Source organism: Salvelinus sp. IW2-2015, linkage group LG14 (genome assembly GCF_002910315.2).
Source record: "Salvelinus sp. IW2-2015 linkage group LG14, ASM291031v2, whole genome shotgun sequence".
NCBI lineage: Eukaryota > Metazoa > Chordata > Actinopteri > Salmoniformes > Salmonidae > Salvelinus > Salvelinus sp. IW2-2015.
The window spans coordinates 223,765-238,750 of NC_036854.1; the positions used below are offsets into that span (position 1 = coordinate 223,765).

Sequence of the window (14,986 nt, forward strand, 5' to 3'; positions counted from 1 at the left end):
CTCTCCCTGGCTGTCTAGCTGGAACCCTGAGAGAGATACCGAGGGCATCCTTCACTGATCAGGTTCTTGTGAAAACATTACATTTGGTAAAAACACAGGCCTGTCAAAGTTCGCTAATGTGTTCCCTGTTGTGTTTTTGAAATGTAGTGGATGAGTAGAGGCCTAGTGGGAGTTGTGGGAAGTCAACCACACAGAGAAACAGAACATTGTACATTGTTTTGCTACTTTACATTTTGTGCTGAACTGTTGAGAAGAGCTACAAGTCAGAATTTCACAGTACCTTTACACCCGCTGTATTCTGTTCATGTGACAAATACACTTTGATTTGACATCTGAATGTGTGTAAACTGGACTGAATGAAAGGACACCTTCAAACGAGCCAGACAATCAATGCAAATGTCTTTATATTCCTCGTTGTATTTGTCACGACATATTTCCACTGCAATACAATAAAAATATCAAAGGATATACAGACACTTAATATAGTCAATGTTGGAGTGGTCCTGTCATGTGACGTCACCGTGGCACCAGTGTCTCCATCCGTAGTAGAGTTGCAACATTCCTGAAACTTAACCAACATGTCTTTTTTTCAGGAATCCCGGTTGAAGAATTCCAGGTCGGATGATTCCTTTCGCAGCATATTCCCTGCTGATTCCAGAAATTCTCAGGATTTCAGAGAAACCTGGGAAAGTTGTCAGATTTTTTTTTGCAACCCTAGACCGTAATAGTGCACCATGTAGGTTTTAGAAGAGTCAAAGTTGGAGCAGACTTTTAAAAAACGGACAATAAATACTGTACAATGCGGTAGTAACACTAGTTTAGGAAATCACAAAAGATAAACCATGCTTTTAAAACAGAAACTCACATGATAATACACTTTACAAATGAACAATGCAGCATTTCTGCCAAGTCATCCCTTCACAATTATAACATATAAACAAACGGCGACATGGGTAAATATGCTGACGCACCATCGTTTGTGGTTTTTATACATTAAATAAAATGCCTTCCTTAAACGTGTCATTTCAAAACTAGATTTCCTGATAGAGGTTTGGAGCGTAAACATTTAGACAAGAGTCCCCTCTATAATGAAGCCTTTGCCAATACAACACAGCAACGCAAACAGCTATTTAAATGTAATTACATTAATTGAAAGAATACATTTCTTGCCAAATAACACACTAAGAGGATAATTTCATAATTTTAAGTGTATTAATCCACTATCCATTTTCCTCTGCAGTTTCCATTTCCCTAACAGGTACCATTATGTGAATGAGCATTCTGAACCACTGGGTCCCGATACTTCTCCACTGTTGAGGTACATGTAAAAATGTACTATATTCTCTAACAACTTGAGTTCCCCTGAGAACTGTAGAAACATCCATGATTGAAGGTTATCAAGCTGTCATTGAGACTCTGGACCATAAGCTCAGTCCAGACCAGATCACTCCACCTTGTAGGTTCTGAGAACATCTGTTTTGCATGTTATCATGAATTACCATGAATTATCATGAATTACCATGACATTCTGGAGGTTGTTGTTCTTGTTTGTCAAGATCTTTAGACCCAATTCTCTCCTCAGCCATAAATATATATTTGAAAGAAGAATCGCTCAAATTCATGCCGGTTAGTGCAACCACATGTAGATTCCTCGCCAGTCCCTATCACATCTGAAGTATCTTCTCTTAGCAGCATCGTTAAGACTTTTCAATTGGCCAAGACATGTTCCGTCTCGCCATTCCCTTCTTCAAAATAAGACTTACCACAGTATCAAACATCTCACATAGCAAAATCATATAAGGAAGTACGTTATTGCTTAGTTATGTTGCTCTGTTCAGCAGTGTTGGGATTTGTTACTTGAAAAAGTTACTAGTTAACAAAATTAACACGTTCTGTTACAATATTACTTTGTGTGGAAAGTAACGCGTTATATTAGTAGTTATATTACTTTGCGTTACCTTCATTAAAAAAATCTCAAACTCACAATTTTTTTGACTTTCGGAGGGAGAAAGGTGAGCCGCTCACGCTCTACCAAAGATAGGCTACTTACTAACTCAGGTTGGAGCTGCTTTCCTGAGCTAGTCTAAAGGTGTTGTGTTATCATATGGGCTACTTAATTAGCCATCTATACTGTCAGCCAAACATCTCTACAGAGGTCCTATCTTTTCATTGAAAATCTTTCTCTCGAGCCACCAGTTATGGTTATAGAGCGCGAGTAGGCTACACGGACCCATAACTAAGTATAGAGGACACATCTGCCAGTAGATGGGGAAAAAGCCACTCTAAGGGCGTTTCTATGGACAGCAGCTGTCATGACATTTCTACAAACAGGCTTTCTCCGCTGCTCGACAACTAAATGAGGAAACAAGTGGAGATCGGATCATGGAAACACGCGGCCGGTAGAGATATGATTCTGAAAGTAACACACGCGTTGTTTGACAAAGTAAATGTAATAATACACTATATATATATACAACAGTATGTGGACACCCCTTCAAATGAGTGGATTTGGTTATTGCAGCACCACCCGTTACTGACAGGTGTATAAAATCTCCATAGACAAATATTGGCAGTAGAATGGCGTTACTGAAGAGCTCAGTGACTTTCAACGTGGGACCATCAAAGGATGCCATCTTTCCAACAAGTCAGTTCATCAAATTTCGTCCCTGCTAGAGCTGCCCCGGTGTCCTGCTAGAGCTGCCCCGGTGTCCTGCTAGAGCTGCCCCGGTCAACTGTAAGTGCTGTTATTGTGAAGTGGAAACGTCTAGGAGCAACAACGGCTCAGCCGCAAAGTGAAAGCTCGCAGACGGGACCACCAAGTGCTGAAGCGCACAGCACGTATAAATTGTCTGTCCTCGGTTGCAACATTCACTACCGAGTTCCAAACTGCCTCTGGAAGCAACGTCAGCACAATAACTGTTTGTCGGGAGCTACATTAAATGCGTTTCCATGGCCGAACAACCGCACACAAGCCTAAAATCACCATGCACAAGGCCAAGCGTGGGCTGGAGTGGTGTAAAGCTCGCTGCCATTGATCTCTGGAGCATTGGAAACACATTCTCTGGAGTATTGAATCACGGTTCACCATCTGGCAGTCTGACAGACTGCCCCAATGCATAGTGCCAACTGTAAAGTTTGGTGGAGGAGGAATAATGGTCTGTGGCTGTTTTTCATGGTTCAGGCTAGGCCCCTTAGTTCCAGTGAAGGGACCTCGGTGTTACTCTGGACCCTGATCTCTCTTTTGATGAACATATCAAGACTGTTTCAAGGACAGCTTTTTTCCATCTACGTAACATTGCAAAAATCAGAAACTTTCTGTCCAAAAATGATGCAGAAAAATTAATCCATTCTTTTGTCACTTCTAGGTTAGACTACTACAATGCTCTACTTTCCGGCTACCCGGATAAAGCACTAAATAAACTTCAGTTAGTGCTAAACACAGCTGCTAGAATCTTGACTAGAACCAAAACATTTGATCATATTACTCCAGTGCTAGCCTCTCTACTCTGTTAAGGCAAGGGCTGATTTCAATGTTTTGCTGCTAACCTGCAAAGCATTACATGGGCTTGCTCCTACCTATCTTTCCGATTTGGTCCTGCCGTACATATCTACACGTACGCTACGGTCACAAGACGCAGGCCTCCTAACTGTCCCTAGAATTTCTAAGCAAACAGCTGGAGGCAGGGCTTTCTCCTATAGAGCTCCATTTTTATGGAATGGTCTGCCTATCCATGTGAGAGACGCAGACTCGGTCTCAACCTTTAAGTCTTTATTGAAGACTCATCTCTTCAGTAGGTCCTATGATTGAGTGTAGTCTGGCCCAGGAGTGTGAAGGTGAATGGAAAGGCACTGGAGCAACGAACCGCCCTTGCTGTCTCTGCCTGGCCGGTTCCCCTCTCTCCACTGGGATTCTCTGCCTCTAACGCTATTACAGGGACTGAGTCACTGGCTTACTGGTGCTCTTCCATGCTGTTCCTAGAAGGGGTGCGTCACTTGAGTGGGTTGAGTCACTGATGTGATCTTCCTGTCTGGGTTGGCGCCCCCCCCTTGGGTTGTGCCGTGGGGGAGATCTTGGTGGGCTATACTCGGCCTTGTCTCAGGATGGTAAGTTGGTGGTTGAAGATATCCCTCTAGTGGTGTGGGGGCTGTGCTTTGGCAAAGTGGGTGGGGTTATATCCTTACTGTTTGGCCCTGTCCAGGGGTATCGTCGGACGTGGCCACATTGTCTCCCGACCCCTCCTGTCTCAGCCTCCAGTATTTATGCTACAGTAGTTATGTGTCGGGGGGCTAGGGTCAGTCTGTTATATCTGGAGTATTTCTCCTGTCTTATCCGGTGTCCTGTGTGAAATTTAAGTATGCTTTCTCTAATTCTTTCTTTCTCTCTCTCAGAGGACCTGAGCCCTAGGACCATGCCTCAGGACTACCTGGCATGATGACTCCTTGCTGTCCCCAGTCCACCTGGCCGTGCTGCTGCTCCAGTTTCAACAGTTCTGCCTGCGGCTATGGAACCCTGACCTGTTCACCGRACGTGCTACCTGTCCCAGACCTGCTGTTTTCAACTCTCTAGAGACAGCAGGAGCGGTAGAGATACTCTGAATGATCGGCTATGAAAAGCTAACTGACATTTACTCCTGAGGTGCTGACCTGTTGCACCCTCTACAACCACTGTGATTATTATTATTTGACCCTGCTGGTCATCTATGAACATTTGAACATCTTGGCCATGTTCTGTTATAATCTCCACCCGGCACAGCCAGAAGAGGACTGGCCACCCCTCATAGCCTGTTTCGTCTCTAGGTTTCTTCCTAGGTTCTGGCCTTTCTAGGGAGTTTTTCCTAGCCACCGTGCTTCTAAATCATATCAAATGTATTTATATAGCCCTTCTTACATCAGCTGATATATCAAAAGTGCTGTAAAGAAACCCAGCCTAAAACCCCAAACAGCAAGCAATGCAGGTGTAGAAGCACGGTGGCTAGGAAAAACTCCCTAGAGAGGCCAAAACCTAGGAAGAAACCTAGAGACGAACCAGGATATGAGGGGTGGCCAGTCCTCTTGTTCTACACCTGCATTGCTTGCTGTTTGGGGTTTTAGGCTGGTTTCTGTACAGCACTTTGAGATATCAGCTAATGTAAGAAGGGCTTTATAAATAAATTTGATTTGATTTGAAATCTTAACGCTACAGCATACAATGACATTCTAGACGATTCTGTCTAAGGCCCAATTCTGGGGAAGGCCCTTTCCTGTTTCAGCATTACAATGCCCCCATGCACAAAACGAGGTTCATACAGAAATGGTTTGTTGAGATAGGTTTGGAAGAACTTGACTGGCCTGCACAGAGCCCTGACGTTAACCCCATTGAACACCTTTGGGATGAATTGGAATGCCAACTGCGAGCCAGGCCTAATCGCCCAACATCACACATACTTTTGGTCATGTCATGTATTACCCAATTTGAAAAAAGTACCGTGTTACTTTACTCCATTACTCATAAAAGTAATCTGATTATATAACATGTTACTTTTGTAATGCGTTACCCCCAACACTGATGGTCAGTCACACAGACAGAGCTCCTACAACACCAACAGGCTAGATGACAACGTTATGCTTACATGCACACAGGAGTGTAGACAGACACCGAGACACAGAGAGAGCTGGGAATCATGCTTGATGCGAAACACATCGGCAGGACTGCATCTCTTTTTTTTGTTCAGTTCAATGAAGTTCAATTCTGTTCTGTTGGGCCTGGTCGCATGATGTTTAATGTGCAAAATCCTAACTTGAGATTAACTTGCACCTTAAACTTCACAATCCCCAAACTCCCTATGGACTTTAATGCAAAACTTTATTTTCTCAAGTCAGGATTGTACCCCACTGTTCTGGCACATTCTGGGTAATGTAGTTTTGCATGCGTTCTCAGTACTCCCGGGCCTCCTCCAGCTCGTTCATGAACACGTCCTGATGGGGGTTCTCCGGGCAGACCAGGCCGTTGTTGGGCGGTCGCAGCGCGTGGAAGTGGCTCCAGTCCCCTTTACACAGGATCCAGGGCAGCACGTCCACCTTGAAGTGGAGCTCCGGTGAGAACTCCGTGCTGATCAGGTTGGGCGTTCCCGCACCCTTCCCCCGCGTGATCAGACGGCCACGGTTGTCGTAGCAACAGTGCTGGGCGGCGAGCGTGGCGACGTCGCCGGAGAGGGCCGAGCGGATGCAAGTCCTCGCCGAGGGTTTGTAGATGTCCAGGCGTTCTTTAGGGCCACTGGCGTCACGCCAACGGAACGTCCGGTCGTGTCCCTCGTCGAAGACGCTGACCACGGTGTAGGCAGTGGCCGAGGGGTAAGTGCAGGGGCAGCTGGGTAGTTCTGACAGGACCTGGTTGAGGTATCTCTGGAGGAAGTTGCTCTTACAGTTCAGCCACTTCTCACAGGTGTCCACGTCTAAAGGGAGAGCAGAGGGAGACCACTGTGTCAATTACCATCTAATTACATAGTTATTTCTGCTCTGTTCTGTCTGGCCTGTTCTGTCCTACTCTGTTCTGTTAGCCCTGTTCTGTTCTGCCCTGTCCTACTCTGTTCTGCTCTGTTCTGTTCTGCCCTGCTCTGTTCTGCCCTGCTCTGTTCTGCCTGTTCTGCCCTGCTCTGTTCTGCTCTGCTCTGTTCTGCTCTGTTCTGTTCTGCTCTGTTGTGCCCTGCTCTTTTCTGCTCTGTTCTGCCCTGCTCTGTTCTGCCCTGCTCTGTTCTGCCCTGCTCTGTTCTGCTCTGCTCTGCTCTGCTCTGCCCTGCTCTGTTCTGACCTGCTCTGTTCTGACCTGCTTTTTTTCTGCTCTGTTCTATTATGTTCTGCTCTGTTCTGCCCTGCCCTGCCCTGCCCTGTTCTGCCCTGCCCTGCCCTGTTCTGTTCTGCCCTGCTCTGTTATGTTCTGTTATATATATTTTTTCCCAGGTGTAAATCGAAAAAGGGTATTCAACGTACCTGTGCCAAAAGGTTCAGTGCCGTTCTCCATCTGGAAGGGGAAAGGCTCAGCCACAGTGTTGACATGGTCGGGACAAGGCTCCATGTCACATTTGGAGGCCTCTGTCAGGGTGCAGGAGTAACCACAGGACCGTGTCCTTTTCCTCTCTCCATGACCACAGGTGACAGAGCACGGGGACCAGGCGCTCCACTCCTCCGTCTCCTCCTTCTCTGTGGGGGGACAAAACAAATCTCATGATATTAAATGATAATGCATTTAGATGTATAGTGTTTCTCCTATTTAAGCTGTTTTACATTTTATGGAGGTAACACACACACACACACACACACTTCTCCCCCATCACATGATTACTCGCTAATCAGTAAGAGTTGAATTTCTCTCCCAGCCGTGGGATTTCCTAGCTAGGCTACATCCTAACTGTGTAGAACTCCAATTAGAAGCATTTGGCTGGTTCCCCACCTGTGCTTAACGAGCTATCAAGGAAAAGGAAAACAACTTGAAAGGGTTAATTAGTGGTACTACTTAGGTCGTTTTTGGGGGGAATCTGTACTTTACTATTTATATTTTTGATTACTTTTACTTCACTACATTCTGAAAGAAAATAATGTACTTTTTACTCCATACATTTTCCCTGACAGCCAAAAGTACTCGTTACATTATGAATGCTTAACAGGACAGCAAAATGGTCTAATTCACGGACTTATCAAGAGAACATCCCTGCTCATCCCTTCTGCCTCTGATCTGGAGGACTCACTAAACACAAATACTTAATTTGTGAATTATGTCAGTGTGCCCCTGGCTATCCGTAAATGTAAAAAACAAGAAAATTGTGCAGTCTAGTTTGACTAATATAAGGAGTTTGAAATGTTCTATACTTTTACTTTTGATACTTAAGTATATTTTTGAAATTCCATTTACTTTGATACTTAAGTATATTTAAAATCAAATACTTTAAGACTTTTAAGTAGTATTTTACTGGGTGACTTTTACTTGAGTCATTTTCTGTTAAGGTATCTTTACTTTTACTCAAGTATGACAATTGGGTACTTTTTCCACCACTGTAGTAAAACAGTGCTGCTGAGAAACAAAGCTAGATTTGGTTTAGATGCATTTACTGCACTGACGTATGAGCCAGAAGCTAGACTGTAGACATTACAAGGATAAGTAAATAACCTCCTAAAACTCCTTTATCTAATCCCTTAACATCCACATTACTAAAAGTGTAAAGTGAATTTACAGGAAATTCTATTTTATAATTGTTTCCATGACAGCAAAATCCAAATCCATAACAAGGCTTTTCTATGTACAGTTGAATGCTCCTCTGGTCTAACCTTCAGCCTATCTGCCTTCTAAAATGTTTGAGTCTGGTGTTTAATGATACTGAAAACATGTCCGCCTTCGATTACCGACGAGATGAGGTGGGTGCAGAAATTGCAGCTTTGTTCGGCGGCGCAGCCGTGTCCCTTGTGGCACAGCCAGCTCACCATACGGCCAGAACACAGGAATAGACTCTTCTCAGGAGCATTTAAATTACAGAAGGGAAGCCCCAGCGTTACGCTAGTCTGACTGACATACTTTATGTTCACTAAAAGCCTTCAGATCTGATCACTTCATAAACATTGTTGCCCTGTTCCTAGATCACATGCACCTCATTTAGACGTTCAATGTTGATGAATGTATACATACTGTATGCACACATGCTTATTTACATTACAATCTATGAAGCTGCAGCCCTTCTCTCTCTTGAATAAAGCTGCCTGGTTCTGCTGTGGTCTACAGGGATGAATAAAGCTGCCTGGCTCTGCTGTGGTCTACAGGGGAGAGAGATTCCTTTTCTCTCTCATGACACAGGTGACAAGACGGGGACAGGCGCTGCCACCTCCTCGTCTCCTCTTTCTGTTGGGGGGACAAAACAAATTCTCATGATAATTCGAGTGATAATGCATTTAGAGTGTATGGTGTTTCTCTATTTAGCTGTTTTACATTTTATGGAGGTAACACACACACACACACAACACTTCTCGCCACATCACTGATTACTCGCTAAGTCAGTAACGAGTGTTCTATCATCCGTGGGATTCCTTTAGCTAGGCTAACTCGAACTGTAGTAGAACTCCAATTAGAAGCGATTGGCTGGTTCCCCACTGTGCTTAACGAGGTCCTATAAGGAAAAGGAAACAACTTGAAAGGGTTATTTGGTACTACTTAGGGTCGTTTTTGGGGGATATCTGTACTTTACTATTTATTTTTGATTACTTTTACTTCACTACATCTGAGAGAAAATAATGTACTTTTTACTCATCATTTTTCCATGACAGCAAAGTACTCTTACATATGGAATAGCTTAACAGGACATGAAAATGGTCTATTCACGGACTATCAAGAGAAACCTGCTGATCGCCTTCTGCCTCTGATGTGGAGGACTCACTAAAACACAATACTGGTAATTGTGATATGTCAGTGTGCGCTGGCTGATCCGTAAATGGTAAGGATAAAGAGAAAATGGTGCAGTCTAGTTGACTACATAAGGATTGAAATGTTCTAGTAGGCTTCTTAACTTTTGATAACTTAAGTATATTTTGAAATTCCATTTACTTTGATATTAAGTATATTTTAAGAATAAATACTTTAAGACTTTTAAGTAGTATTATATGGGTGACGTTTACTTGAGTCATTTTTCTGTTTAAGGTATTTTACTTTTATCAAGTATGACAATTGGGTAATTTTTCCACTGTAGTAAACAGTGCTGCTTGAAGAAAAAAGCTAGATTTGGTAGATGCATTTTACCTGCACCTGAGTATGAGCAGAAAGTAGACTGAGCATGACAGAGGATGAAGTTAATAACTCCTAAAACTCCTTTGTATTAATCGCTTTAACATCCAATTTACTAAAGGTTAAAGTGGAATTTAACAGGAAATTCTGATTTTAAAATTGTTTCCGATGAAGCACATAATCCAAATCCAATAACAAGGCTTTTCTATGTACGGTTGATAATGCTTCTCCTGTCTAGACCTTCCAGCCTATCTGCCTTCTAAAATGTTTGAGTCCCTGGTGTTTAAGTGAACTGAAACATGGTCGCCTTGCGATTCACCGACGAGAGGAGTGGGTGGAGAATTGCGCTTTGTTCGGCGGCGCGCTTGTCCTGGGCACACGCAGCTGCACATATTATCGGCCATAAACAGGAATATGACTCTTCTCAGGGCGATTAAATTAAGAAGGGAAGTCCCAGAGCGGTTCGCTAGTCTGACTGACATATGTTATGTTCACTAAAACTTCAGATCGTGATCACTTTCATAAACATTGGTGCCCGGTTCGCTAATCACTGGACCTCATTTAGACGTTCATGTTGAATGAATTGTATAGCATACTGGTAGTGCACACATGCTTTATTTACATTACAATCTATAAAGCTGCAGCCTTCTTCTTCTTGAATAGAGTGCCCTGGTTCTGCTGTGGTCTTAGAGGGATTGAATAAAGCTTGCCTGGTCTGCTGTGGTCTACAGGGATGAATAAAGCTGCTTGGCTCTGCTGTGGTCTAGCAGGGCTGAATAATAGTGCGCCTGTTCTTGCGTGGGTCTACAGGGCTGATAAAGCTGCCTGGCTCTGTCTGTGGTCTACGGCTGACATAAGCTGCCTGGTCTGCTGTGGTTACAGGATGAATAGACGCTGGTCTGCTGTGGTCTAAAGGGCTTGAATAAAGCTTGCCCTGTTTGCTGTGGTCTGACAGGGAATGAATAAGCTGCCTGGCTTGCTGTGGTCTACAGGGCTGAATAAAGCTGCCGGCTCTGCTGTGGTCTACAGGATGATAGAAAGTGCCTGGCTCTGCCTGTGTGTCTATCAGGGTGAATAAAGCTGGCTCGGTTCTGCTGTGGTCTACGATGGGTGAATAAAGCTGCCATGGCTCTGCAGTGGTCTACAGGGATGAATAAGCTGCTGGTTCTGCGCTGTGGTTAACAGGGCTGAATAAAGCTGCTGGTTCTGCTGTGTCTACAGGGCTGAATAAGCTGCCTGGCTCTGCTGTGGTCGTAGGGCTGAATAAGTGCCTGGTTCTGGTGGTTCACAGGATGAATAAAGCTGCCTGGCTCTGCTGTGGTCTACAGGGATGTAATAAAGCTGCCTGGCTCTGCTGTGTGGTCTACAGGATGAATAAAGCTGTCTGGTTTTGCTTGTGGTCTACCAGGGCGGAATAAAGCTGCGGCTCTGCTGTGGTCTACAGGACTGATGAATAGCTGCCTTGGCTTCTGCTGTGGTCATACGGATAAGTGCCTGTTCTGGTTGTAATGAAAATAAAAGCTCGCTGGCTCGCTGTGTCTACATGGTATAATGAGCTGCCTGGTTCTGCTGCTAGGTGTAGGCTTCTGCTACGGCTAAACTGGCTGCTTGCTAATAAAGCTTGCCTGTTCTGGTTACCAATGAATAACTGCTGGCTGTGTCGTAACAGGGATGAATAATGCTGCCTGCTGCTGTGGTTCAGGAATGAATAAAGTCCTGGCTTGCTTGTGGTCTACAGCTGAATTACAAGCTGCCTGTTCTGCTGTGTGCTTACAGGACTAGATAAGCTGCCTGCTCTGCTAGTGGTCTACAGGATGAATAAGCTGCCTGGCTCTGCTGTGGCTACGCGTGAATAAAGCTGCCCGCTGCTGCTGTGGTCTACAGGGTGAAATAAAGGCTGGCCTGCTTCGCTTGGTTGTTACAGGGATCAATTAAGTGCTGGCCTGTCTGTGTTAACGGTATAGCTGTGTATTTCAGGGATGAATAAAAGCTGCCTGGTTTGTGTGGTCCTACAGGCTGATAAAAGCTCTGGTTTCTTGCGTGGGGTACAGGCTGAACTTAAGCTGCCTGGTTGCTGGTGGTTACAGATGGAATAAAGCTGCTGCTCCGTCTGTCTAGTGAGTTAAACGCTCTGCTGCTTTCAAGAAAATAAGCTGCCTGGTTTGCTGTGGTTACAGGGATGAATAAAAGCTGCCTGGTTCTGTGGTCTACGGAAGAATATATGCTGCCTGGCTCTCTGTGTGTCGTAACAGATGAATAAAGCTGCTGTGCTCTGTTGTGTCTACAGGGCGAATAAAGCTGCTGGCTCTGAGTGGGTACAGGTAATAAGTGCCGGTTCTTTGCTAAGGATTGAGATAAAGCTGCCTGGCTCTGCTGTGTAGCAGGGCTGAAATAAAGCGCCTGCTGTCTGCTGGTGGCTACAGGACTACGAAAAACTGCCTTGGATCTGCATGGTTCTACAGGTAGAGATAAAGCTGCTGGTCTTGCTGTGTCTACAGGAGCTTGAATAAACTGCCTGGATCTGCTTGGTCTACAAGAGGCTGAATAAAAGACTGCCTGCTTCTGCTGTGTTACAGGCGAATAACTGCCTGGCTCCTGCATGTGGTCTACAGGGCTGAATAAAGCTGCCTGTTCTTGGCTGGCTGATAGTCGTCTACTAGTGGCTAAGATGAATAAAGCTAGCTGGCTCTGCTGTGGTCTATACAAGGGCTGAATAAACTGCCTGGCTCTGCTAGTGCGTTACAGCGGAATAAAGCTTGCTGGTTCTCTGTGGTCTACAGGATGAATAAAGCTGCCTGGCTCTCGGTGGGTCTACAGGGCGATGAATAGCTGCCTGGCTCTGTGTGGTCTACAGGGTGAATAAGCTGCACTGGCCTCTGTGGTCTACAGGTGAATAAAGCTGCTGGCTCTGCATGGGCTACAGGATGAATTAAGCTGCCTGGCTCTGCTGTGGTCTACAGGGATGAATAATAGCTGCCTGGCTTGCGTGGTCTACAGGTGAATAAAGCTGCTGTCTGCTGTGGTTACAGAGGTGAATAAAGCTGCCTGGCCTGTGTGGTACAGATTACTGCCTGTTTGGTCATATCAGGCTGATTAAAGTCCTGCTTGGCTTTGGTCTACGGGCTGATAAAGCTCGGCTGCAGTACGCGAATAAGCCTGCTGGTTCTACGGCTGAATTAAAGACTGGCCTGGCTCTGTTTCTGATGTCTACAGGAGAGATAAAGCTGCCTGGCTCTGCAGTGTGGTCTAGCAGGCGATAAAGCATGCATGGCTCTGCTGTGTCTACAAGGGCTGAATAAAGCTCGCCTGCGTCTGCTTGTCAGGGAAGATACCCTGCCCCTGGGCTAAGGCAGAATAAAGTGCCTGGCTCTGCTGTGGTCTATCAGGGTGAATAAAGCTCGTTGCTGGGCTCGGCTGATGCTGCCTGGTCTCACAGGGATGAATAAAGTGGCCTGGCTCTGCTGTTGGTCTACAGGATGAATAAAGCTTGCCTGCGCTGTCAAGGTGGAACTCTGGCTCTCTGTGGGCTACAGGGCTGAATTAAAGCTGCCATGCTCTGCAGTGGTCTACAGGGCTGCTATAAAGCTGCTGTCTGCAGGTTCTAAGGATGAAATAAACTACCTGGCTCTCTGTGGTCTACGGGCTAAATAAAGCTGCTGGCTCTGCTGTGGTCTAAGGAAGAATAAAGCTGCCTGGCTCTCCAAGTGAGTCTACAGGCTGAATAAAGCTGCTGCTTGCTGTGTCTAGCCAGGATGTAAAAGCTGACTGGCTCTTGCTGTGGTCATAAGGGAAGAATAAAGCTGCCTGGTCTGCTTGTCACAGCGGATAAATAAAGTGCCTGCCTGATTGCAGCCAGAAGGCACTATCTCTTTTCCGATCTGCACAGGGAGTAAAACGGACTGAGAACTAAAGAAACAAAAAAACAATATGAGGCGAAAGTGTTATCTCACGTCCTGAAAGCCCGCGAATCCTTAACAGGCTCAAAAGCTTGCCCCTAGGGCCAGCGGAGCGGCCGAGTCGGGTCTGGGGGCCAGAGGGATGAAAGCCAGCGGAATGCGCCTGTCTCCCTGTTCCAATTCGTGCCCTCTAATTGATTACACAATCAGTGGGCTGTTTTTGTCCATCCTGGGGGAACAGGTCAATGCTGCATTAGCGAGCGCATCAGCCCATCTTCAAAAGACAGCACCTCACAGCGAGTGCAAGTGGGAACCAGCTGTCAACTTCAAAGGCTGAGCTCGCAAAATGGCCTGACGTGTCTCGCAGCACTCTCCGCTAGGCCATGTACACTCCACCTCAGCTAGCTCAGTTAGTAGAGCTGCCACAAATCTGCCACAGTCCTCAGTCAGTAAGCCCGCACTCCACAGTCTCAGTCAGTACAGCCCGCACTCTGCCAGCTCCTAAGTCAGTACAGCCCTGCACCTGCCACAAGTTCAGTAAGCCCCGTCCACATCCTAGTCAAGCCCCCCACGTCCAATTCAGTCAGTAAGGCCCGCGCACGCCATCCAGTAGCGTGCAGTCAGTGTAGCTCATCGATGATGCAGTCTCGTCGTACAGCCCCGCACCTGCAAAGTCCTAGTAGCAGCCCCCGCACACTGCCACAGTCCTCAGTCAGTACAGCCCGCGCCCTGCCACAGTCATCAGTCAGTACTAGTCCCCCCACCATGCTGCAGTCTAGACAGCCCCGACCCTGCACAGTCCTCAGTCAGTAAAGCCCCGCCCTCGCTGCACAGTCTCAGTCAGTAAGCCTGCCCGCACTCTGCACAGTCCTCAGTCAGTACGCCCCGCCACCTCTGCAGTCCTCAGTCAGTACAGCCCCGCCACCCTGCCACAGTCCTCAGCAGTAATACAAGCCCTCCGCCCGCCACTGCCAGTCTAGTCAGTACAGCGCCCCGCTGCCACAGTCCTCAGCAGTACAGCCCCGCACCCTGCCACAGTCCTCAGTCAGTACAGCCGCCACCTGCTGCCACGAGTCCTCAGTCAGTAAAGCCCCGACCTCCTGCACAGTCCTTCAGTCAGTAACAGCCCCCGCCTACCCTGCCGTGCTCTCAGGATCAGTACAGCCCCCCCGACACCTGCACACAGTCCTCAGTCAGTAAAGCCCTGCCCGCCTGCACAGTCCTCAGTCAGTGACAAGCCTCCGCCACCTGCACACGTCCTCAGTCAGTAACAGCCCCCGCCCTGCACAGTCCTCAGTCAGTACAAGCCCGACAGCGCCCTGTCAGTCCTCAGTCATAACATGCCGCGACA

The 14,986-nt window shown here is 46.4% G+C and overlaps 1 protein-coding gene across 1 annotated transcript in view; it reads right to left on the reverse strand.

Moving 5' to 3' along the window:
• Positions 1 to 386: 386 nt before the first annotated feature.
• LOC111973222 (isthmin-2-like) overlaps positions 387 to 14,986 on the reverse strand; it is a 27,696-nt gene continuing 13,096 nt past the window's right edge. Inside the window, exons 4-5 of the mRNA XM_024000512.2 lie at positions 6,967 to 7,176; positions 387 to 6,431 (exon numbers count right to left, since the gene is read on the reverse strand). Coding sequence (XP_023856280.1) covers positions 5,914 to 6,431; positions 6,967 to 7,176 — 728 coding nt within the window. The 3' untranslated portion in view covers positions 387 to 5,913. The remainder of the gene's footprint in view (positions 6,432 to 6,966; positions 7,177 to 14,986) is intronic.